Genomic DNA, 26,331 nt, shown 5'->3' with positions numbered 1-26,331 from the left:
CACAGATATATTAAATTATTCTAAATATCCAAACGGATCATGAGTTATTCTATGCTTAAGTCGTTTAGAATATACCATTCACACACTTAAATTGTAATATTTGATTTATAAAATTTAAATTTTTAAAAATTATTTTTTAAATAAAATTATTTCACATAAATATTTTATTATATGTGCTTTATCGACTTACTTTCATGTTGAGGGAGACTTTATATTGACTTTAGATCCACACACCTTTAGAAGTAGAAAGATGGGATAGCCACGGCCCACCACATGCACAAAACACCTACGCACCAGCATATGGAGGAGCTTAGATGATTAGCTACAATCCAGATTTGTTATCATTTCGCGTTATGAATTTCTTTCATTTGTGTGTCATCTTGCAAAGGGACCATGCTAATCTTCTTGTATGGTTCTAATTTTTTCAGTTGTCTTCGAAGGGATTTCGGCTTATGAATATAAATATGAAAATCTCATTGTTTGTAATATGGCTCACTCTTTAGATTTTTCATTCTTATTATCGAATATTTTATGATTGTTGTGTCTTTGATTTTTAAAATTGGATGATTTGTATGACCCGAAAAAAGGGCACATTTTTGTCTGTCAATCAATTGCTCACCAGTACTGACCTGCCATATGGTGCAGAAATCATGACGACGCCGCTCTTGCCAAAGTTCAAGGTTCTGCTGATTGAGATGTAAGATGGATCCAAAGATCTCGTCGAACACTTGAAAACGTTCAAAACTCATATGAAACTCCATGGGTTTCTTGGGAGATTGCATGCTGGGCATTCCCTTTAACCCTGAAGGGGGCTGCCTAGGGATGGTTTGGAGCACTATAGCCAGGCTACATAGGCAGCTTTGAAGAACTAGGTAGGCAATTCCTAACGCAATTTATGGCAAGCAGAAAGAGAATGAGACATATTGCGTATCTCCTTATCGTGAAACAAAGGGAAGACGAAAGCCTAAAATCATATATCCTTCGTTTCAATAAAGAATGCATGGTTGCGGATGACTAAGACTAAAAAATCACGTTAGTAATGTTGTTGGGAGGAGTTTGGCCTAGAAACCCATTCATGGCAGAGTTGGCGAGGAAGACCCCAACCACTTTGAGTGAATTCATGGACCGTGCATATGACTTTGTCAATATTGAAGATACCCTATGAGCCCTCAGCGCACTGAGAAAGTTGAAGATGGATTAGTCAGAGGATTGGAAAAGGAAAGTCGGTTAAGGAGGAGATTGAGAAAGGGACCCGAAGACAAGAAAGAACCAACAGGACAAAAGGTAAGAAGGAGGTGCTCCAATGCGAATGTTGAATGTCTGAGTCCAATACTTTAACATGAATGTCCAAGACAGAACTGAGGAAACAACTTAGGGCGACGACCACCATGGTCAAATGACCCAATGATTCTGCACCTATCACACCATAGGAGGACACCAAACGAAGGATTGTCACTCCTTAAAGCGAAGAATTGAGGAAATGCAAGGTAGCAGAGAGCTCGAGCGGCTAGTTGCCCAGAACTCCTCGCCACCATGGCAACCGAGTGAAAGGAGATAGGATCGAGAGCAAAGGATTCGTAGGAATTAAAACTCGAGAAGGAGAAGGACAACAAGAGAAAACCACACCCAGGTCCCTCGCCAAAGTCAAGACCGAAACACTGCTCCCCTAGAGGAAATATGCACCATCGCTAGAGGGTTCGTTGAAGGTGGCTTGACCTCCTCCGAAAGGAAAGGCTGTGTCCGCAAAGGAAGATGTGAAGAATTCTTCAACATCGGAAGACTGAATAAAGAACTGGAGTCATGACAAGCGGCCATCATATCCTTCATTGACGACGACTGCAAGGGAGTAATCTACCCTTCATGATGATGTGTTGGTAGTAACGATGTTGATAGCTAATTACAACACATATAGGATATTGGTCGATAACAACAGTTCAACTTACATCCTTTTTCGGGATGCTTTTATGAAGATGGAGATCGACCAAAGTAGACTATGTCTGTCGCCCACCCTACTAAAAGGGGTTTTAGGAGAAGTGGTGCAACCAGTCAAGTCCATCACCCTACCAGTATCCGCAGGATCTAGCCAAACATAAAGATGTCGCCTGGAGCCACAAGGACATGCTCGGTATAGATGCGGAGGTGATAGAGCACCACCTATGTCTTAACCCACGTAAAGGGCTGTCGAGCAAAGAAGGAGAGGTTTCAGTATCAAGAAATATGCAACGATTGCAAAAGAAGTCAACCGCCTTTTGGCAGCAGAGTTCATCAGAGAAACCCACTGCCCAGATTGGTGCTCAAACGTAGTACTCGTAAAGAAACTTGAAGGAAATTGGCGAATGTGTATTGATTTCACTGATCTTAATAAAGCATGCTCAAAAGACAGCTTCTCACTACTAAGAATCTATCTAATTGTAGACTCAATAGTGGGACATTGGATGTTAAGTTTCATAGACACCTACTTTGGATATAACTAGATTCGGATGAGCCAAGACGACTAAGAGAAAAATAACCAACCAAGGGTTAAATTGCTACGAAGTAATACCTTTCGATTTGAAAAACGTCGAAACAACATACTAGAGGTTAGTGAACCTTTCTCTCGCCTAAATATAAAAGCCGAGTGTCTCAACTTGCCCATGGCGAACAAAGGAGAAAACAAATTAGTAAAGTACTTCTCTCCTCGTCCCTAAACACGGTCAAACTTATCTCCGCCTAAATATAAAAGCCGAGTGTCTCCACTCGCCCATGGAAAACAAAGGAGGAAATAACTTGTAAAGTGTTTCCCTCCTCGCCCCTAAATGCGATTGAGTCCCTCTCTCGTCCAAAACGTAAACCAATTGTCTCCACTTGTCCATGGCAAACAAATGAGGAAACCACTTAGTTTCCTTCTCCCGCCTAAACGAAGAAACTAGGAGGCCAGTTGTAAAACTTATCTACCGAACAACAAACCAAGCAAAATAAGCAAAACCACCATCTACTCACATACGAAATCAAAAGCACAAAACAGACTAATAGAGAAAAGGAGTTTCAAATGTCTTAACATCATTACACACTGCTCAATGTCAAAACGTTCTTATGGTAGTGTAAATAATAAAAGGAAAAAAAAATAAAGCATTGTGGTGAACTGGGAAAGAAAAGGTGCCAAGCATCGTGTCCCTACCCTAAGAGTCAAAGACTTGGTAGGAAGTGTGACTGACCTAGATGGACTTCAATTTCAGCGATCGCAAGTTAGCCCCAGGATGAGCCATCAGATGGTCTTTTAGTTTTTTAAGGCCAAGCTTGTAGCCAAGGCCCCACGTCCTATCACAGACCTTATGGGCAGCCACCAATTGCGGAGAAAGGTGAACAACCTCCTCTTGGGAGACCTCCAATTTAGCATTCAACTCAACCACTTTTAGCTTAGAAGCAACCGACTTCCTCCTATGGCTCTTAGAGACAGTGTGCAATTGCATGAAGCGTTGGTCTTGCCCCTTTAGCTCCGGGCTCACCTCTGCAAGTTGGGCCTCAATGCTAACTTTCTAACCACGAGCAAGGCTAAGATGGATACATAGTTCCCGCTGAGCCTCTTCAGATTGAGTCAAAAGGGCAGCATAATTGGAAATATGCTGTTGAACCTCCTCCAGTTCCTTATCCATATGACCAAGATGATCGCGTAATGTGTCACACTCTTCCTCCAAAATCTTTGCCTCAGAATAGCATCGTTTCTCTTCTCCTTGAGATTTCCCAAGTCATACTAGAAATCGCCCACCTAACCCCGGAGAAAAGAAACCTGATCCTTTAAATAGTGGGAGTACGACTCTAATTGAGATAAGTTTCTCGCCATTTCATCCCTATCTACCCGGGCAGCCAAGATAGCACAATGCGCCCTCTCAATATATGAGCACATCGATTGGTTGTCCTCTTCAAAGTCAATCTAACGATTGACTATCCAAGCCACAAGATGGTCAACTCCCTAGGCCATAAAACAAGTAACGATCAAAGAGTTGGAAATGCATAAAACAAAGATAGAACTTATCGGAGACAGAAAACCTTGGAGCTTATGCGCCATGGCGCAAACGGCCTCCTCCCTATAACCACCTGCTCGTAGGGTACGTCGAGCAACACAGGAACTTAAAGGTCCAGGCAACCTTAAAAGGTTAAACGTCTCCATTAGGGGGAAGGAAGTCACCCACCTCACCAAGGCCCCATGGGGATAGGTGATCCAGAAGATGTTGAGGAAAGGCAACAGGAGTTGCAAAAACACCCTCCCCTAGCTGCTCAATTGAGTCCAAATGGTGATCTCTAGCCATGGGATCACCTAGAGGCACAGGCGAGGAAGCATCGCCCCTATAGGTCAAATACCAGGGTTCCCTGGCTGTTCAACTAAGTCTAAAGGGCGATCTTGGGGACATGATCACCCAGATGAACGGGCAAGGAAACATCACCCCTCACTAGCAAAGTACTAGAAAGCGATGAAGGGATGGACACCAACCTCCACTAAAGTCCAATCCCGAGGGTTCTTCATGAAGACACTCATGAATAACAAAGGGGATCTCAAGGGTTGCACCACCAAAAACCGTGGAGGGAGTAAAGAGTGAAGCAGGGCCGCACTCTAACCCAAAGGGACCGACACTGCCACCAGGGGTCAAAGGCGCCTCACCCACATCATTAAAAAGGGCGGTAGAACTCTTTAGGATTGTAGGTGCAATTTCCAAAAATGAAAAATGAAGAGCCACTTCAATATCATCTTCGTCATCGTCAGAACCAGAAGTGTCACCTTAACATTCCGCAATAGGAAGGGTTAGTCAGACGACCTCCTGACCGGGCGCCATAAAGGACTCCACATCCAACACCAGTGCTAGGTTAGTCTCGGCTGGGTCCATGATTTCCTCCAGCAAATCGAAAATGGGAGAAGTTGGGCTAGTTGAACTACTTTCCCCAATAGGCACAGAAGCCTGAACGGGCCTTTCCCCAATAGATCTTGATTCTTCAGAAGGCCCAACCTCACCATGAAAAGGCTACGTTCTAAATGAGGCTTATTCCCCCTTTTGGCCTGAAGGGGTGAAGACCCTCTTTTTCGTCCCCGAGACAATGAGGGAGTGCCTAAGAACTAGCGACCAAAAATATGAGCTCGATTGGGTGAAGCCAAAATCCTGCCAATATTGGCACGGGTGAGATGAACATCAAACTAAGTGGCGTTGTCATTCCTTTCCACCCAAGCATAAACCAGAGGCAAATGGGCATCTTCCAGATTAGAAAGAATGATGGCAAAGTCACGGTCTTTCGAAACAAGGCCCCATAATGCACGAACGGGGAACTCACGACGGGCAACCTCGCCTAGAGGAAATTTCCAACCACTACCAGAAACAATTCCTTTGCCACTTGTTGGCATGAGAGTAACGGCGTTCCAAAAGCACCACCCAGTTGCCAATCCAAGATCGGAAATTGCACAAGTTTCCATCTATGCGTCTAATTATGTGAGTAAAGAGGAATTTCCTTGCCATAAGGTCTAGGTAGTCTTCACTAGTGGGTTCCAAAACTGTCGTCACGCAACGAAGCACGCCATCAATATCCTCCATGCTTTAGGAATAAGCTGTGAAGGAGCAAACCCCAAGAAATTGAGCATATCACGAACAAGGCGGCAAAACGGCAAGCGAAGCCCTATAAAAAACATCAGAGAGTACAATGTCACTTGGGCGGTGAAACCCCTGAAATCAATGGTCCTGTGGCTAGATTCCAGTAAACTCAACACCACAAAGTTAGGAACTCCGTATTGATTTCTCACGAAGTCCAAGTCGGCACGCGACGTTGTATCCGACTACTAAGTCCACTCAAAGTCAGGGGAATGACGCGAATCAGTTTCTCCAGCCTGACGAAGAGAGTCGCGGGGTCCGGAGGACCTAGAGACATGGGCGCCAGAACAGAAGGAATTGCCCAAAGCGATCAAGGGAAGGAGATTCAAAAAAGGGAGAACAATAAGTCGAGAAGGGGAAATAGAGAAAGGGAAGAACACAATAACAAAGAACGAGTTAGTGTTGGAGAAGGAATGAAGTGATAAAGTTGGCAGTATAGAGAGATAAATAGCCCAGGAGACACAACGTTGTTTGAGCGTTCCCCTATAAGACAAAGAAACATATCACGTACAAAGGGGGATAGGAAAGGGCGCAAAGGTGGAACGACGCATGCCCTTGACGTACGGAAGTGCACCTACATAAAGCTAAGAGTGAGGGTATAGTCCGAGTAACGAGGTGGCATAAAGGAAAAGTCTCATCACATGAAGGCTTTGCAAGATAACTAGAGGGACCAAAGTCCTCCCTCGCTAACAGGACTGCTCCCACACCTTAAAGGCCCAACAAAGCCAGCCTGCTACACCGACACCAAGGAATTCCCCATGGCTAGTAATAACAAACCCTAAACCACTTGGCTTAACTATCGGATAAGATAACCACAAAGTCTTCCCCAAATAATATGGAGATTCAAATGCTCCTCCAGATAACCACGCAAGATCAGATAATGGAAAGTTGAAATAATAGCAACCCCAGACCTAACTTGAATCAAAGGCTTGTGTTGTTACACAAACCTATTACTCTCTCCCCTACTTTATATATACTAGAGGAAATTAACAATTGAGGTAAGTTGAATTAGTCCTTCGATTCGCAGAGAAACAGTGTATACAATTTGATTGACTTTGACATTGGAGGCGTTTCACACCCATCAAACCTTCCTTGATTCTTCTAGTACAGGTAGGAGTGTCAAATCGTGTTAACGGGTCGTGTTTGTGTCGTGTCAAGGTATATACATTACACTTAACGGGTCAACACGAACACGACCCGTTAAGGATTTCATGTCAAAATTCTAAACCCGAACACGACACGGTAAGATAACGGGTTGACACGACACGACCCGTTATGACCTGTTAATGAATAATAAATAAATTGACACGAAATCACACGACACGACCTGTTCCGTTTCAACCAGTTTACGTTAATGGGTTGAACAGACACGATACAACACGATCTGTTTGACTTAATTGATTTTATATAAATATTTAAATATAAATAATATCTATAAAAAATAAAAAACTAACTACAAGTCTAAAATTACAATCCAAACAAATATGATCCACATAATTTGTAATAATATTCATTATTAAAATTACATTCCAAATATAATAAACAAAACATACAATGTAAATATATTATTGTTACAATCTCAAATATAATAAAAAAATTTAAAACACAGATCTAAACAAATTTAGAACTTAAAAAAGGAAGTGGAGCGTCCTTCTTGCCCTTTAGGTCTAAGGGTATAAAGATAAATTTAATTTTCTTAACGGGTCACTAACGGGTTGAATCGTGTATTAACGGGTCAATCTGTTTTAACCCGAACCCGTTAAGGCTAAACCCTAACCCGCTTTTATCGTGTCGTGTTCGTATTGGATTAACGAGTCGTGTCACATATTGTCATCTCTAAGTACAAGTTTATCGTAGGAATTTACAGGAGTGCGAAATACGCACATAATATTAATAATTGTATCAGGTAGCAATAGGGTAAATTACAAAAAAGAGTTATATTTTGAGTCGAGGGACTTGGAGTGACCATTTTCATAATTTTAATATTTCCAATAGAATTCTATTTTGGCTGATATGGCTGATTGGTTTATGAGAAATTAATCACTCTTTCTTCAATAATAGGACAAAAATAATTAGTCGAAACAAGTAGCGTCGTTGTCATTGGACATGACGACTGTAGTGTTTGTTCAACACGTATTTCTTTTCAAGATTTTTAATGACTGCAGTCCGTTTCTTGTGACCAACAGCTTCTTCTACTCGACTTGGTCCGTTTGCCGTAAACACTAAGCTGTCCTTTTATTTTTACGAGTATTTTCTTTAAAACTATTTTTTAAAAAAAGTGCTCCGTTTGTCAAATGATCTTATGTCTTTATTTTTTATTTCTTTTGTAAGGATGAAAAAGTGTTTTGAGATAAAAAAAAAAAAGATAAAAAAGTTTGTGCTGAAAGATGACACACACATATATATATATATATGTATGTATATGTATATGTGTATTTATATTCATATAATTCTTTCAAGAAATACCCATGTATTTATATTCATATAATTCTTTCACGCATAGAACACGTACTGGTAAATCGTTTTTAAGGTAACGTTTATTTTTGTTGATGAGATGAGATGAAAATTAAATAAAATCTTGTTAGAATCTTTTTTTAATATTATTTTTATTTTGAGATTTAAAAATTTTGAATTTTTTATTTTATTTTATGTGAAAAATTTTTAAAAATTATTACAATTAGATGAGATGAGATGAAAAATTTTATAAAAATAATGGAGGCAAGAAGAGTAGTCTGTAGATAAGAGTAGGGATGTGCAAAAATACCGAGAAACCGAAAGACCCGATTAAAATCACCCGACCCGACCCGACTTTATCGGGTTGTTATATGGTTGGGTCTCAACCCGACTAGAAACGGGTTTTTATCTTCGGTGTCGACCCGTCCTTATAAATACAAACTTCTCCTCAAGCTCAAACCCTAGCCGCCCAAATATTCTGCAAATTTCTCAGTTTGTGATACTCTACAAATTTCTCACCTCCACTTGCCTTCATCAACGCAGAATAAAGTAAATTTCATTTCACTACAACCATCAATGTAGCAAATTTCTCACCGCCAATGCAGCCATTTCCTCGGGCTGGAGTGGTTGCTTCAACTTCCTCAATGGCAAAGCAAAATAAAACAGAGAAGGTTGAACTTTGAAGCTGTTCATCTTCGTTCACGATGGATAAGACGTCGTCGAAGTCCATCTCTTCGAGTAAACTTGGGGTTCTTTTGCAGAACATAAGAAACCTTAGCAATCGAAGCGGACTGTCTTGTAATTAGATGAGCTTGGTCGTGGCGACATCCGTCGAACTAGACGAACTACAAATAACCATTTGTGTTGTGCCAACTGCCAACCGGAGCTGATTCCAATGAGTAAGAAAAAAATAAAAAATAAAAACCAGACAATTGAAGTGGGCGATAAAGGAGATCGAAGATGTAGTTTGGGAAAGGAGAAATTATGGAGATCGAATGTTGTGTAACACTTTAGTACTGCAGGTTGGGATTTAAAAGGGGGTTTCTCACTTCAGACCAGACTTCTTCGTCTTGTTCCTTCCCGAGACCTCCAAGATTCTGCCTTTCTTACCTCTCAAACCGCTGATTATAACATGTTGGAACCCTAGATCTGGGAACAAAAGACTCGAGTTGAAGATGAAGTGGAGAAAGCAACTGGGCTGAAGTCGTGGGCTTTGTTGCAGCGTCTGTTGAAGGCTTGGGTTGGGAACTGTGGGTTTCTTCAGTAAATGTTGGGTCATACGGATTCGACCCGATTCCATTTTATAGGGTCGGATCGAATCGATTTGGCACCTTAAATAATTGCTTTCGGGTTGGATCAGGTACAAACTCGATTATTTCATGTCGGGTTGCAGGCCTAGATAGGAGAGATGTTGAATGAAAGGACTCACCAAAACTAATTAGATTCTGGATCATGTTGCAATATATCATCTCTTTTGACAACTGATCTTTATGATAACTATCAACAAAATTGTCTTTTTCCCAATCACATTTCTCAAATATCAATAAAAATTTCATTTTCATTAAAAAAATATAAAAAATAAAAAGGAATAAATTTTTATTAATGATTGTAAAAAGAATTGTCATCATTATATATACATTGTGGCAGGCTCTGATATTTTATCATTAATCTATGATGCATGGTGTGATACATATATACATATATATGTATGTATGTATGTATGAGAAGATCAGGTTGAAATTTAAACGCAAAAAAAGTCAAATATTGTATAAATTACGTCTGCAATTGAAAATATCCGGTGGTTACGTATACTTGAAATCATGTGATCATATTTGACCTTAAACGTGGGTGAAGTATGGGAACACACACACACACATATATATATATATTAGTGTATACATACGTATGTATATATGCTGTCAATGGATTTGGTGCAACGACTTTTTTTCATGGACGTAATACTTTTTGAAAATATTTACTGTTCATGACGTGCTGATCATTAGGTTGTTAAGCAACTGCATGCATATCTTTGCTATTTATTTATATAAAAGGCCAAGATCTCATATAAATTAAATTATCATCTATAATTGTAAGATATTTTTTATTTATTCCAAAATATTTAGAAAATATAACTATAAAGGGAAAAAAAATCTTATTTTTAAGGTTGCGTTTGGTTGCAAGACTCAGTTGAGCTCAGTATAATTTTAAACTGAGTCTAACATCTAAATACTCAACTCTTAAATTATTAAACTCATCTCAACTCAAAAATTCCTTACACGTGAACTCATAACTTTTTTCAACTTCACACATATTTATACGTGGTATCCATAACTTTTTTTAACTTCTTATAAAAAGTATTAAACTCATCTTAACATTAAAACACACTTTAAAATCAATTTAGATGAATTCAACATAACTCATTTTATTACTCGACTCACTACTATTCATAAAGAACTAAGCTCAATTAAACTCAGCTCAATATATAATACAAGCTAAGTGAGAGGTGATAAGGCGATCAAAGAGGCGAAAAGTCTATGTACGTGTAAAAGTGGACAAAGCTAAGCGAAACACGCCGTGTAAGCCAATGCACAGAGCCATCGAGGATAACAAATGAGATGAGGGAGAGGGTTGTCAATGAAGTCAAGCAAATAAGACTTTTTTAAGGCTTGTACCATTCCCTTTAATCCACGCATGACTATATGCTTATATATTTCATCTAAAAGATTTACAGATCCGCGTCCGCCTGCCCGCTCCAGATAATTGATGGAAAAATATGACCATTATCCCCAACAAACGGGCAATTTGGGCAAGGGACGGGGCTCGATCGTTGTCATCACACATGCAGTATCTAGAGCCGATATACAGTGGAGACCAGCTAGACAGATCTGACTAAACCTAAAGCCTAAACGACAAAGCAGCATTAGTTGACCGACAGGCTTAGTCCATGTTAATTGCCTTGTCCAGACGAAAATGTTAGCATGTGGTGGGCGTTGCCGTTGTTACATAAAAATAGAGGGCATCACTTTGCATTGCATAACTCGACATATTACGTCAAGTTATGTCTGTTTGATATTTAGTTTCAAATAATCTTTTTGTGATTATTAGATAAAGTAGTTATTTTAGTACATGGCTTTGAGTAAAAACTTTTCTTGTTTTACAAAGTTTTTATCATGATTATTTTTCTCTTTATTAAAATAAAATATGCTAATAATATTATAACTCTTCATGTTTTATATATGTGAGAAATATTATATAAAAAAGAGAGAGGGAAAAGAAAAGAAATAATTCAAAAAAAATTACAAAGATGAATAGTGCAATCAAAATATAGAGAAACGCTTGATCAGCACAAATGCCTTTTGCACTTAAAATGAATAAAAATAATAATATTTAAATGACAATAAACAATTAATAAGTCGATGTATAGTGTACTGTAGAAAATTAAAATCATTAACTAAAACAGCTCATGTGAGTTTTATTAACCATTTTCTATAGAAATTTAGAAAAGCCACTTGAAATCCTCTACGGTGCTCTCAGAAATCTGTCTCTAAAGATAATATTGTGAACTGCATGCTCACCTAGCAATCCTCGTACCTATGAAACAGTTGCGCCTATGGCCTTGAGATCGGAGGAGAATATCCCGGTGGCATTCAGATTACAGAAATGCTTGTAACACAGGCAGTACATATGGAGAAGGAAAAAAAAAAAAAAGGATCGTGGTTCTTCAGTTTAACCAGTTATAGTGAATCTGCATCTTCTCATATTCACGTATGTTGATTCAGTACAACCAACATATCATATAAAAGATCACAAAAGGGTTGGCTACAATGCTTACATACCTACATACTCCTGATGAATTCCATATTCTGTTTCCAAAATGAATATTTCGAATCATGTTCTTAGATGGCACGACCACATAACCATAGTAAAAAAACAAACACATGGAAATCCATTCAGACTCACCTTTCTGATGTGGTCCTGCCAATCTCAAGTATCAGCAATAATAGCCTATGCGAGGAAACAATCTTCTCTTTTCCATTTACTTAACCATTATATTTACAACCGAAAGAAATGTGTCCCAGAGGAAATTGACCCAATTGACAAGCCTTCTCTGCCTTGAACATCACTGAGAGGAGCTCACCTCAGTACTATAAATTGAATACTCGCTCAGGCTGAAGTTGGCTCTCTCTTCATCCCATTTCAAAATCTCCCTTGCATATTTAAGAGCTGCATCAACAGTATCAGGCTCCAGCCCCTTCACCAGAGAAACATACAGCTTCCGCCCAGTGAGAGAAGAATAAAGTCTCTTGAACTTCACAGCAATGTAGTGGGATGCCAGATGACCCAGAGAAGGGCTATTATTGATGCTGTTGCTGTTGCTATTGGAGTGATGACGACCGAGCACCGGATGAAAATCATGAAACCAGTCACATTGAGTCAATGGTACTCGTTCTATCTTTTCCTCAAATAGATCGAATTTGTTTAGTATCAAAAGGAAGTCCATCTGATCAAAGGTTGAATGATTCACAATAAATTCAAATAACTGTCTGCTCTGCACCATCTTGTTAGTGATAGAACCATTACCATCAACAGAAAACTGGTCATAGTCACTGAGGGCAACACAGAAAATGACCATTCCAACATCTTCAAACATCTCTAGCCACTTGCAGTTTTCTCCCAAGCCTCTTGCATGTACTCTAATTAGCTGGTACCTGGGAACCAACAACAGGCAATGTTAAGGACAGCAAACAAAGAACCATTTTCCAAGTGTACAAATAGGATGATATATAGCCACTGATTCAGATCAGTTGTAAATTAAGACTGAGGTAAGCAGTATAACACAGGTTCAGGCTTGATGATAGCATGGGGAAGTAGTTTTCTCCAAATTTTCGTGCATTTGATAATGTGCCAGAGTAAAATGACCAGTATAATAGGATCTCTAGTGGTGATACAAGAATTTATCACTTGAGGGAGAAATGTACTTAATGGTCCCTGAACGTAGAAGGTAATAACGTTGTGCCTTCGTTCAATATAGAAGTTCAAGGGACCGTGCAGAGAATAACATATAATCTCACACATGTATATCCATCATTAATAGCACTAGCTGAACACAGATATTGATGCATGAAAGTGTAATTCTCTATGGGTCTGATTATAGAACCAGACACAGATGGTCTGATAGTTAACCATAGAAGGCACACAATTTTCCTTATGCTTCATACAACGGATAGTGAACAGTCACACATGTTTGCTCCTCATGGGTATATGATCTATCGGATAGTGATGTGCACTCAACTTGATGGGGAACTATCATTATCAGAGCTACCCATCTTCAAGGCACCAAAGTAAGGAATTTAGCCAACAAAACATTTGCAGCTACCTAAGTAAAGAATCATGCTGATCAGCAGCATCAATGTCAGCATCAGGTGCTGACTGGGGAAATGAGAAGTCCACACAAGCAAGCCCATTTAATGAAGTAACACCTTCAGCATTTAGGATATCCAAATTTGACGGTTCATAGTCTGTTCTCAATACTGTAATGGCCTGAATAGAAAGCAAAATCATATATGAAGATATCATCAAGAATTGCAATAGATCTTTATAGCAAATAATCACATAAAGAATTATGTATCAATACAACTGTGATCCTCATTGAGATTGCAGGACAGCTTAACAGAAGGCTGGTAAAAAAATGGGAAACTATTATCAATTTAAGCTTCGGTCATTAAAAGCTCAATCAGCCTCAAAACTGATGATCCATAGGGAAAAATAACTAAGATTAAGCAACACCTGGCTCAGCTTAGTCAGGCTCATAAACATAACATCTTGTAAACCTTCAATTCCCTGTTTTCATGGTAATTCTCATGTTTACTGCAAACCACCTCTCTAACAAACTATTACTTTTCCACGACAGCAAAAGTGCTCCCAAAAACCATCCCAGGTTAAGAAGCATAACCTTAAACAAGTTTTTTCATAATTTTGCAAATTTCACCCAGCAGAGGAACATGCAGCTTCTTACCCGCTCTAGGAAATAACTAGCAACAGTAGGTAGCATTTCCAATTCACTTCTTCGATTGTATGTGGCCTGAATGGCTGGATCATTCCATAACTCCTCAACCAGTGGAGCATATTCCCGAGTAGCAGCTGGAAAGATAGTTTCCAAATTTCCTGACACCATAGTTTTGAGAAGCCAATCGGAGAAAACTTTCAGCCTTGGGCCAACAGAATAAATAGTTTTGTCATCATTGTTGCCTGTGTTCCCTGTTAGTTTGCCAGAAACTAGTTTCAGATGCTTAATTTATACAAGTCAGGCACCAATGTCTATAAGGACCAGATGAAGCTAAATTTCTATCATATTTGCAGATCGGGGACCATCATCCAGTTAGTATACTTCACAAAGCATCTTGATTAAGAGGAAGAAAACAAACTCAATCCTTATACTGATATCAATAATTAAGATACCAATGTTTAGTTGAGTGCTTATTATTACATACAACCGTCAAAGCACTATATAAAGGAAGATAGTTCTCATTATTACATACAATGAAGCATCCTCTAAATTTCAAGATATGTTGATAGATCTATATGTGACAGATCAATTAGTATTTTGAAGACATTGTTCCATCTAGAAGCTAAAATTTCAAGAAAGTTTGAAGTAGGGGGAAACACATGGAGTATAGTAACTAAAGCCTTATTATAAGTCCTTGCGGAAAATATTTAACATGCCTAATATATGCTCATACAAGTTAAAGATAAGAATGGAAAATGACAGAATTGGTTTCCTGTGTACTTGCGCTCTTGCCTATCCTGATTATTAATAAAAAAAATTCTGTTTACAGATATATTATGAGAATTAATTTAAACTGGTACCTGAGGGGTCAATGATACGAGAACAATGCTTTTTCTTTAAATCAATGAGCTCTTCTTCTTCAAAAATTTCACGACCCTCAAGCAGTATACCAAGATAGCCATACACATTGCTCTGGATCTTCAACTTAATATTTTCTCGCTCTTCAGCAGAAAAAGGAACTTCGTTATAAAGAATCTTGGCCTGAACATGCATATAAAAACAAAATTAAACTATTTGGAAAATCAGGTGTGACTTAGAACATGACTTTTGCTAGCACCTTTTATTGACAAGTTACCAATTCACCCAATGGGTCTTTAACCCACAATCTCTCCTACCAGCCTTTCTTGGGGGGAGGAGGTACCTTATTATGACATCATCAATCCCTTAATAGAAATAAAAGAAAGTGGAACACCCTTAAATCCCAAGTACTTGGGGCCAATAACATAAATCCTTTCCACCATTTAGCTTTATCTAGGACTATGTCCCCTGTTCATTATTTACAAGATTCAAGTTCATAAAGTGAAAAGTTAAGGTCTATGTAGCTAGTTTGTCTATATCACAAATCTCCTGCTTCATAGCCTTCGGACAATCCAGAGAAAATAAGACTTGGATCAAACTACAAAAACACCAAGCGCCATAATTGGAGCTGACTAAAAATAATAAAATCCAGAAATCTTCAGAGTGAACATATCTAATGGATGCAAATTTATATTTCTCAAAAAAGAAACTTTTGTTCTGGATGAAGACCTTCAAAAAATAAAAACTCTGAAGCCAAGTAGAAATCACATCACATATTTAAGGATGATAATATAGAAATTTTCTGGCAATACTTTTAAAGGTAACACATTACGTACTATCTTTAAGCAATAGTCACATGTGTTCTTCTAGAAGTAGCAGGACAAAAAGGATTTTAAACACCACTAGAGAGAGAGAGAGAGAGAGAGAGAGAGAGAGGAGTTGTGAACCACAAAAAGCTTCCCAAAATTCAGCCCAACTACACGGGATCTGCAAATTACAGCTGATTATAATTACCATCCAAAGAAAAGAAAAGAAAAACAATATTATAATGGCATCACTCTCAGATGTTAAACCCATCACGAAATCTCTCTTCACATCAGCTCTATTTGATAAAGTGGATTACTTCAGTATTTCTCTTCAACATAAATTGGATGTCCGACAATAGAAGGGAATACAAAAATGCATGAGCTACCTGGCATTTATATAGCCATATTTGAACAAATTCACGTAAATAAAATAGTGAACATCATAGGTTTGGGACATGATTACACTAAGATATTACCTGCTTAAATATAGTACTCGTTCCAGATCCATTATATCCAACTAATAGAAGCTTCTGAAGTATTCTCTGCTGAAGGTAGTCAGGAACAGTTCTGTTAACTATATTACTCCCTTGTTCTCCACAAGAATTTGAAAATTTAGAAGGAACAGGAAGTGACAAGAGAGCACAAACAAGCTTTGTTCCAGCCTGAAAAGTATCATGAAAGATTTATGTCCAACGCATGAAAATTAGATGAAGAACAAGTCAGAAACAAATATTCAACAAAAAACCATACCTTGCCCCATAGATAGCCTCTTGTATTCTTTTGTCCCTCTTCTTGGTATGATCCATCATCATGCAGCCAAAAGTGTGGGTTACCGGCACATTGAACTCCTGACAACTGCAGTATACAACAAAATGATCTTAGCTTTTTCGTACACATAAATCAGTTCCGTTCTGTCTTTGATCGTCTAGAGACTTCAACCTGTAGCATCCGAAGCTCTACTTTAGTAATCTCCCGTCCATTTATAAAAACTTGTGTGTTTCCATTGCTAGCATCTGGCTTGATGGGACCTCCAACATTCAAGTGGGGACTAATAATCTTTGAAGGTTTCTGTCCTTCCTGTTAAATTCAACAGAAAGGTCAAATTCCATAATGATGCATGCAACAAATATAAGTAACGGAAAAAATGTGGAGAGTATATCACATTCACCTTTCCCCACAGACCAGATACTTTATCATACCAATATTTCCCCGGTTTGAGCTTCTCCGGTGGGTTTGCGCAGGTCTGCAATATAATCAGTTCCTCATGCGAAAGAGGTTGTGCATTCACACAAATATACTCCGGTGGTAGCTGATTTGCGTCACACAACTTCTCAGTCCTCATTATCTGTCGAACCTCCAAGTCATTAAGCAGCCGCTTAAGCATCCGAGAGCACTTCCCCAAATTCCCTCGTTTTGACTCGTCAATCGGGAATCCAATGCAAGTAACACATTTCCTACCTTCTGGCATCGATCCCATAGCTCTAAGAACACAATTGCTACAATATTTTGCATCACAGACAATGCAAACCTCCTTTTCAGAGAACCTATTTCCCATAAAGCATCGATAGCATGAACCTTTCTTCCCTTTCACTTGAGGCATTCGCTTCTCAGACGCATCCTGAGTATATTCCTCATCAAAAGCATCAACAGACTCGAAATCACGAAAAGTCACAACTGGGGTTCGTATAAGTTCGCATTTCGATTCATTATTGCCATCCACAACCTTCATAGAAGACACCTGAGATGAAGGGTAATCAAAACTCGACACCGACTCATTTGAAACCCAATCTGCTTGACTCAAGTCATTATTTGTGTCTAAACTCTCCTTTTGACTACACGAAACCCTTGAGGCCAGCGAGCTTGTTAGTGACTTGTCGAAACTATCGGAAAACTCTATCGTGCTCGAGATCCCAGCTCCACCTAATAACTCAGGGGAATGCTCATGACTGATGGACGAGAACCCAAATTCTCTCGAGCTGTTTGCTACATCACACAATTCACCGGAAGCGTACTGGCCATTGGAAAACTCTAATGCACGGGAGCTACTCAACTCATCTGACCGGAAATAACACCGATTGCTCGTATTTCCCTCCTCAAAGGCAATCACAGAAGTAGGAGACACAGTTGCTTCAGAAACTAACTCTAGCTCTTTGCAATCACGACCATTATTTCGGTCGAACGCAATCACCGAAGTTGGAGAAACCAAAGTAGAAGAGTCAGAACCCAACGTCTTTAGCTCTTTGGAGAACTTTTTACCCCGAGGATCGGGAGCTAAGAGCGGCTGCACCACTGGCAGGGACAGTTTATCAGACAGGGAGACCTGGGCGACAGCGGCAGCAACGGGAATCCGCTCAACTTTAATTGGAACGGCACAGGGGAGATCGTAGGTTACGGGCGGGCCACTGTATTCGACGGCAAACGAGAACTCGGCACCATAATCGGCATCGGAGGTCTCAAATGGAGGCATCGTTGTCAGTATAGTTTAAAACTAACTTAATCAGAATTCCAAGGCAAACCTTCAATCCCAATCCCCACCAATAAAACACGAAGCTCAGCTCTGAGCCTAACTATCTTCAGTTCAAAATTGGCAAGCAAAGAAAAGAGCCTAACCCCAAAAGCCGGAGAGAGTTTGTAATGGTTTGGATTTGGGGCTGGGGAGGAGGAAAATGTGTGGGATTGGGAAAGTGTGAGACGAAAATGACAGCAAGGGAGAAGGGAGGAGAAGAGTGAGGGAGGATTAGGATTTGGAATGGGAATGTCCAAAATATAGAGAGAGATTGGTATCTGGGATTTGTCATTTGTGGGCAAAGGACAAGGAGATTGATTAATAATGATGATAGTTGTGAGAGTGGCCCTCCTCTGCTCAGCCCTGCTATGCTCTGTCTTCCTGCATGTGTTTTTATATTTTTCTGTACGAGAATTAAAATCCGAGTCTTTTTTTTTTTCTTTTTGAGAAAAAATCCTAGTCTTGATTTGGACTTCCACCTCGGCTCTCTCATTTATTTTTTCTAATCAAAGCATACTTCGTGTATTGAAAATTTGAAAATATAAGTAGCTACATAAGTTCTAAGGATGGATTCTATCACTCTCAATGTACAAAATACATCTAGATAAGATATATATATATATATATATATATATATAAAGGTATACATCAGATAACTTAATTGATTGTTGCCTATTTTGCCACATAGTGCACATATCAATCTTGTATTCAATAAATTTTTTTAACGCTCCAATCATCACACTAGCAAATATTTTGACGAGTGTCATTCGTGATTGGAGTTATGTGCCATACTGATGAGGATTCCACATCTTCTATTGCTGAGATAACCCGTTGCCATATCTTTTATTGTTGAAATAACTTGTGCATCTCCTTCTAAGGTGAGGAAATTTAGTTGAAGAGAAATGCTAGTTGTGACGCCAAAAGTGCAGTTGATGCTTCAGCAATTATTGGTATTGTTGTCTCGATTTTTTATGTCAATCCTTCTGAATTACGGCAAATTGCTAAGGATATGGAAAACGAGTCTCTGACTTCTGCATCAAACGAGATGCTCCATCTATTTGGGGGCAGTGGAGTCCAGACTGTGATAAGATGTGCTTGAAGCTTTTGTCCACATGCTTGTTTATAGGCCTAGTAACAGTTTTCTAATTATGCACCAGTTGTCTGCAAATAAGGTTCTATATGATCATGGAGTATTTCATTTCTATGCCTTCAGACAAGATCTAGAAATTGTGTAAGTCTTGACCTTTTAGTCTCGAAATTGGTATAGGATCAATTATCATTAGTATTCGATTAGAAATAGAGTTGATTGGCAGTGCATCCAAGTTCAAAGGCCACTCCATAAAATCCTAGAAAATGGACCTTGGATAAAGAGACGAAACAATGCTTCTTCTTCACAATTACCAAGAGGGTAGGACACTCTTCATCTTGGAGATTTGAGAGAATGTTACTTATCCTCTCTTTGGTTGGAAGGATATTCCAAATGAATTTTCAGATAAGTAATTTGTGATGGTAGTGGACTTTTAACTTCCACATTTTTTTCAATACTTGGCTCAGAAAGCTTTGCAATGGGGCTGAAAAACTTTCTACTTCTAAAATGATATGTTGTTTTAACAAAGAGTTTTCCAAAGTGGTTTGGAATCCAAATCAAAGTATCTTGCCTATGGTTGTTCTCTAAGGGGGAGAGAGAGAGAGAGAGAGAGAGAGAGAGAGAGAGAGAGAGAGATTTCTTGAATTTCAAAAATGCTCTCTAATTCAAAAAGGGAATGTAGTTGTTGATGTTGTGTTTCACACCTTGGGCAGCTCTTCGCAACGCTTGCTGGTCCTACAAGATTCACTAGAGTGGAGATTCAGGGTGGTAAGGGACACCTCCATTGCCTAAGTTAGTATTTGGGTCTTGGAGGCTCGAGAGAGGAGAAATCATGTAAGACGCGTTTTCAAAGATCCTTTACTTGAGCTCGGGTGGGGGTTTATATACCCTGGTCGGGATGGCCCCAAGTGCTACCAGTAAGTTGTGCAGGGGCCATATGGTGTGCCGCACAAATGCCAGGATGACCACCTACCATGACAATCGTCATTATGTCATTTCATGTGTGTTTACTTCCCTCCCACATTTGTCCTTTACGATAAGCAAGGGGGGGCGCACCCATTACTCCAGCTTCAGGGACAAGTGAAAGGTTGGCTCTGGACATTGTTAGTTATCCTTTCTGACCACTCCGCGTGGCATGCTTCTTGTCTTATTGCGTGGGCTATGATTTGTCCAGGTGATGTAACTATTCCTCTTTCCTCCCTAGATATGTGCTTCATGGGCCCTGCCTGGTCCTTCTTCTGGGGTGGGATGTCTACCCATCAAGTGGGCTTTTGTGGAAACAACCCCAGTCAGCCTAGCATAGGAGGGTGGAAAACATCCTCTCCAGTTACCCCGCGAATTCTCACCGTGTGCTATGAGAATTCAAAAGTTGTTAGCACGTTCTACCCATGCCATTTAACCTTAATGGTGGGCCATGCCTACGTTGAGGTGTTAGTTATTGATACCGCGTGTGAGGCATCGATCCATTGTCCCGTCTGGCAATGGACTGGCCAGTGTCACCCCACGCGCACGACTCTTCCTCGTACGTGTTTACTTTCCTCCTCATTATGCATAGCGGGGATCTCGAGATTTGTCTCTGGCATTATGTCTCTAAGGGCTCTAGTCATTTCCATATGTTGGGCAGCCCAACCAGCTCAATTCCCTATTTAAGCCTAGTTTCCTCATTATTTTCCACTTCCCTCCTACTTCTTCTCTAGGCCATCTTTCCCTATTTGCTTTGTTCTTCCAACCATTTTCTTAAGCTTCTTCTACTTTGCTTGTCGTCAGCCACCCTCCTTCTTTCATTCACTTAAAATGGCTCCCAAGCATGCTCCTCGCCCTAGCTCTAAGAAACCTCATTCTGGGTGCCTGAAAGGGACCTCGAGGGTGTGGTGAGACCCGCGGCCAATGAGAGCTCACAATTCTTCAAGGGTCGGGCTTGGGAGTTGATTGCCTCTCCCTCAAACCTCCGTATGCTAAAGGTGCTTTCGGCGTTCCTGATTCGATGGTTCTAGAGGTTTTTGGGCCTCGCGTCCCGACTGTTGATTCAGATGGCATGGTTGAGAATGTGGCCCTCTTCCCTCTAATGTTTGCGAACGGGCTATGGCTGCCTTTTTGCCATCCTATCTAGGATGTTTTGGACTACCTCTAGCTACCCCTGCCCAGCTTCATCTGAATGCTTGGCAACTTTTGGTTTCAAGCTGCGTGATTTATAGCATGATGTTGAGCTACGGGATCGAAGAATACCCTGACCTAACTGCAAGGGAAATTTTCTCTGTTTACAGGGTGTTGCATTTATACGGGAACTTGTGCAGTTTCTATTAGGATCAAATGCAGAGGCACAATTTTATTTCCTTATACACTTTGGCAGTGTAGAACCCCACATCTATAAGTGTTGCAGGCTTTGCAGTGCACACACGGTGCACCAGCGGGTTGGGTTGTCAAGCACCGAGAGACTCCCATAAGTTTAGCAAGTCCCTAAGGGAGATCGCTAGGTCCCCTAATCCAACAATTTCAAAATGAGGGGTGGGAAGCAGATCGCCGGTCTGGAGAAATGTTTTTCTCACATCAAGGACTGGACTAAGCATTTCTTCTTCGTGTCGAGCTTGGACTGGGAATGTCTCGATGGGGGAAGTCGTTCACTAGGAGTTCTCGATTCGAGCCATCTGGGAGGTTGTCTCAGATGGCAAGGCTATTTTCATTACCCTGTCTGAACGGGAAGAGGTTAGGTTGGTGATCGTTCTGGCCTGGGTCAGGGCCCATCCCGACGATTCTATGTCAGACGTGGTGCTAACCAACACCAACGTTCACCGCCATCTTTCCACGACAGATTGCTTTTATGTTAGATGTGGAGCGGCCTGCTCTAAAGATATTGATCTGGTGATAGTTTTTTTTTTTCTCTTTTGGCGACTTTACTCATTTATCAGTATTCGATGACTTAACACAAAGTCAATGCATTGTACCAAGGTATTTTAATCTAGCCTAGAGATGATCACCCCCTCCATAACTTAAACTGATGACGTGGCCCCTAGATACTATGATACCAATTGTTAAAGACCCATCCATAGATTCAAAAGCTCTAGAGGCGCTGTTGGATACTAATTAGGTTAAACCTTTAACCTTCGTGATCATAATAAATTATCCATAAAAAAGAAATGAAGATGAAGAAAATGGACCATGCAGATCATGATATTATTGCAGTATTTCTAACTTTCTATCGTAAATATGAGAGGTATTTTTATACAAGACTTGAGCTGCAAGTGCTCCATTAACAATAATGCTAACTAGATTCTAACAAAATAAAAAAATAAAAATAAAAATTTGCTAAAATCCTTTACCTCTAATACATTCAGAGACATGATATGAGATCAGTTTGGGAACTATCTAGAGAAAGTATTGAGTTCGAAACTCTTTGGTTCTTAATCGATTTGCATAAAAGAAATCATCAGTCGTAGAACGATATAATTAATAATATTCACGAATCACATGACCTCCTATCCTCACTCTTTAATTTTGTTTTCTTAATTAGAACAAAGAAATAAAAACTACAATCCACATTTATAAAATCAAAAGAATAAATATATTTGTAATATTTATTTTAAAACGCTAAACATATATATATATATATCGTAGATACACTAGTTAATACAATATTATCGTTGATGTAGAAGCCTAGTACATGATTATTTTAAATCTTTTTGTCGATATATTAATAGGTCCACGATGAACTGTGTTAAGCATCAAATTTATAAATGGGAAAACTCAAATCAAAATGGCAATAGAGAAGCTAGCTGCTTTTTATAATACGACGGCATGCATGCATGGGACATCGATCAAATTGACCCACGTACGTACAGATCACAATATATATCCTCGTCCGTCTAACGTATTACTGGGCTCGATCGTCCACGAGTGGAGAAGCTTAAAGCTGAGCTCAAAATCGGCGCGCCGGTAGTACTGTTGTGCTGTTGATTGTACTGTGCTATGTTGTTTGGCGCTTGCTCCGAAAGCTTCCACACCCTCACGGACTCGTCCAAACCGCCACTGTAAAGAATCCACCGCTGCTCGTCCGATGACTTGGATTCCATATCCTTTTCCACTGCCAAGCACTTGATCGGCCCGGTGTGGCCCGTAAACACCGACAAGCAAGTGTGCTCTCCCGCCGACGTTCTCTTCCACGCGCATATTACCAGGTCCGCGGATCCGCTAAACACTAGGTCCCCAGCCGTGGCTATGCATAACACTGCCAATCTATGGCTTTTCAAAACTCCCCCGTGAGACAGAGAGCTTTCGCGCTCCCAGTAGTTAACAAGCCCGTCCGATGATCCACTGTAAACAATAGTGGATTTAGGGTTAATGGCCAATGCTGTCACCGCACACTCTTGCTTTAACAATGTTTGAGAGAAGAAATGCTTCGTTCCCTTGCCTTGTATTTCTCTCCGCCAAACCTTGATAGTACCATCAGCAGAGCCAGTGAATACCAAGCCGTCAAAACCCGCAACCAAGGAATTCACATCATCATCATGAGCAGTGACAGATTCCAAGCACTTGGAGTCTGAGATTCGCCAAACTTTAAAGGTTTTATCCCAGGAAGCTGAATAAAGCAAAGATCTATCTTCGCTCAAGCTAAGGCACGAGACGGCATCGTAGTGCTTGATCCACACCACGCTATGATGATGCCTCACTTCTGCGTATTTCTTGGGTTTCATCGAGCTTTTGATGTAATCTCCCATGGTTGGTAGCGTCCCTACACGCTTGTAAACGCTTTCATTTTTCTTTGACACCTTCCAAACTCGAATCCCTCCGTCTTTATGACCCGTAAAGACTCTGCGCCCAGCAATTGCTATTGCTTTAACCAAACCGCAGTCCGCTTTGAACGCAGAAAACTCTTGATGATTCTTCCAAACCCGAATGTTCTTGCTGTCGGACCCAGTATACAGCAAGTCCCCCGTGGCGGCCATCGAGTAGATAGGGCCTTCTTTGCGGACCAGCATGCCGAGGAGTGCGTTTCCGGATGCATCGGTCGACGAAGGATCATGAGGTCGAGGACTCATGTGGCATGACCATGGCGACTTGGAGAAAGGAGAATTCGACGTCGAAGCTGGCTCGAAAGTACAACGGTCTTCCAACACCATTAGAGAATTGCTCGCGTCATAATTAGGCGCTGCTGGATTATAAATCTCCGAATCCGATGCCGCCGAAGCAATATTGCTGCTGCGCCGACGAGTAATATTAATGCAGCGATCGCCAGCCTCCTCCTTACGATGATCATCCAAATCCGAGTTCTTTAGCTTGTCAAATTTGCGCCCACGTTTGGTTCCCTCTTCGAAGAATATATGGTGCCCTCTTGACATGCTTCTCATTCTATGCATCTCTCTCATGCACAGTAGTAATATTTCTCGCTACACGTACGTCCAACAAGAACAATATGAACCAACAAATAAAAAAAAAAAAAAGATGGTATATATGGATTCTTGAATACGTATGTATATATACTAGGAAGAACAAATTAGTGGAAATTAAACTAGACATTAATAAAGCTGAATTAAATTTCATACCTTCCAGACGTGAAATTTCTGTTGGCCGGGCGGTTGGCCCAACAGAAGTAATTTGAGGTTTTAAATAAGAATAGAAGTATAACTCTTTTTTATTTTTTAACAGCTTTTTATAAATTAAATTAACCATAATTATGTAAGATCAAAGTTTAAACAAAAATATTTTAATAATTTTAATAAAATGACACTATTTAATTATGAAATGGACGATATATTAACATGGTACATGAATCTGTTGCATGCCAGGGGGGGGGGGGGTGCAGTGAAATGACGATGTTATCCGAAGAAGGCCAGCACAGCGCCTTTGGATCATGTGGGAGTGGGACAAACAAGGTCAAACGACTCAAAACAGAGGCACCGGACGTTTGTTTGCATGCAGTTTGGTCTGCAACTGCATGCATGCAGTAGCACGTTTGAAGACCGGGGAATTAGAACGGAAATTACAAAAAGATGTTAATGGAGGAGTTTGATTTCTACTGGTACAAGGAAAATCTGACATTTGACTTGGTCTATATATTCTAAATTTATCTTAACTGTCTCTAGTCTGCATTAAATGTGGTAAAGAGGATTTTTAGGGTCTAATAATAAATATTAATTAATTAAATATTGTTCTCTATGACTTCGTAGATAAGTGGCATTCATAAGGATCATGCAATGCGTTCGTTGAAATATGTGAAATGATGGTTTAGAGCTGTGAGTATAAGAGTTGCATAATTATTTAAAAATAAATAAATAAATATGGAATTTATATAAAAAAAAATTAATTTTTTAATAATAAATATTATTCTTTTTCAAAATTACTGCATGCACTATAAGCTATATGTAATATTACTCTTGAAATATTGATGACCTTGGCAACCAACCCGGGATCCAATAAATAGATAGGGTTTTACTACTTATAGAGTTACTATATATATTGTGAACACGTACGTACAACTTGCTTCGTACGTAATCCATTGTAGCCATATATTTGTATTGTGACGTTAATGTATAGAACCCTAAAGTAATTAAAATTTTTTGAAAAAATTTAATTGTAAGCGATTCTGCGTATTAATACGCGTACCAATTCAATATGATTGATTAAAAAGTAGATTTTATTAAAAACAGTACTAATTTAAATTTAGAATATAAATATAACAACATTAATATACAGATTGATATGTAAATTTACTTATATATAGTAAAATTCAAATTCTTTACATGATAGTTATTCAATCGACTAAGAGGCATTTAATCCAAATAATACACCATATATATTTATATACTATATGCCTGTTAATGTCAAAGGCCGGTTTTGGATAAATTCTGCTTCGTTTGTTTTTGCAAACAAGATAAGATGAATTGAGATTAATAATTATGAAAAGAAACGAGGTAAAACAGTTTTTTGTCAAAAAGCATTGTAAAGAGAAGGTGAGAGAGTACTGTGCGTGTGGGGAGATTTGTGGTTAGAGAGAGTAGTCAGAAACAGGC

General features: G+C 39.6%; 2 protein-coding genes and 1 non-coding gene across 5 annotated transcripts; all 3 read right to left on the bottom strand.

Moving 5' to 3' along the window:
- Positions 1-344: 344 nt before the first annotated feature.
- Positions 345-444, bottom strand: LOC121247946. Its single transcript, XR_005937347.1, has one exon. It is a non-coding gene; the product is annotated as a U6 spliceosomal RNA (small nuclear RNA).
- An 11,353-nt stretch (positions 445-11,797) lies between these two features.
- LOC121246233 (extra-large guanine nucleotide-binding protein 1-like) lies at positions 11,798-18,494 on the bottom strand. 3 transcript variants are annotated; one of them, XM_041144321.1, is made up of 9 exons: positions 16,903-18,494; positions 16,674-16,811; positions 16,485-16,589; positions 16,211-16,396; positions 14,931-15,111; positions 14,080-14,321; positions 13,441-13,604; positions 12,645-12,772; positions 12,440-12,564 (listed from the first exon to the last, which is right to left on the bottom strand). In XM_041144321.1, the coding sequence occupies exons 1-9, from the start codon at positions 18,199-18,201 to the stop codon at positions 12,524-12,526; spliced, it is 2,484 nt and encodes an 827-aa protein (XP_041000255.1). In that variant the 5' UTR covers positions 18,202-18,494; the 3' UTR covers positions 12,440-12,523. The 3 variants fall into 3 exon arrangements, with proteins under 3 accessions (XP_041000254.1, XP_041000253.1, XP_041000255.1); XM_041144320.1 differs by having other exon boundaries at positions 11,798-12,772; positions 14,080-14,228; positions 16,903-18,493; XM_041144319.1 differs by having other exon boundaries at positions 11,798-12,772; positions 16,903-18,492.
- A 4,693-nt stretch (positions 18,495-23,187) lies between these two features.
- LOC121246516 (protein JINGUBANG-like) lies at positions 23,188-24,660 on the bottom strand. Its single transcript, XM_041144695.1, has one exon. It carries the CDS (start codon positions 24,658-24,660, stop codon positions 23,188-23,190), a length of 1,473 nt encoding a protein of 490 aa, XP_041000629.1.
- Positions 24,661-26,331: the final 1,671 nt, after the last annotated feature.

Source organism: Juglans microcarpa x Juglans regia, chromosome 1S (genome assembly GCF_004785595.1).
Source record: "Juglans microcarpa x Juglans regia isolate MS1-56 chromosome 1S, Jm3101_v1.0, whole genome shotgun sequence".
NCBI classification, from domain to species: domain Eukaryota; kingdom Viridiplantae; phylum Streptophyta; class Magnoliopsida; order Fagales; family Juglandaceae; genus Juglans; species Juglans microcarpa x Juglans regia.
Note: the sequence above shows the minus strand (reverse complement) of the source record. Positions and strands in the feature narration are given on the sequence as shown.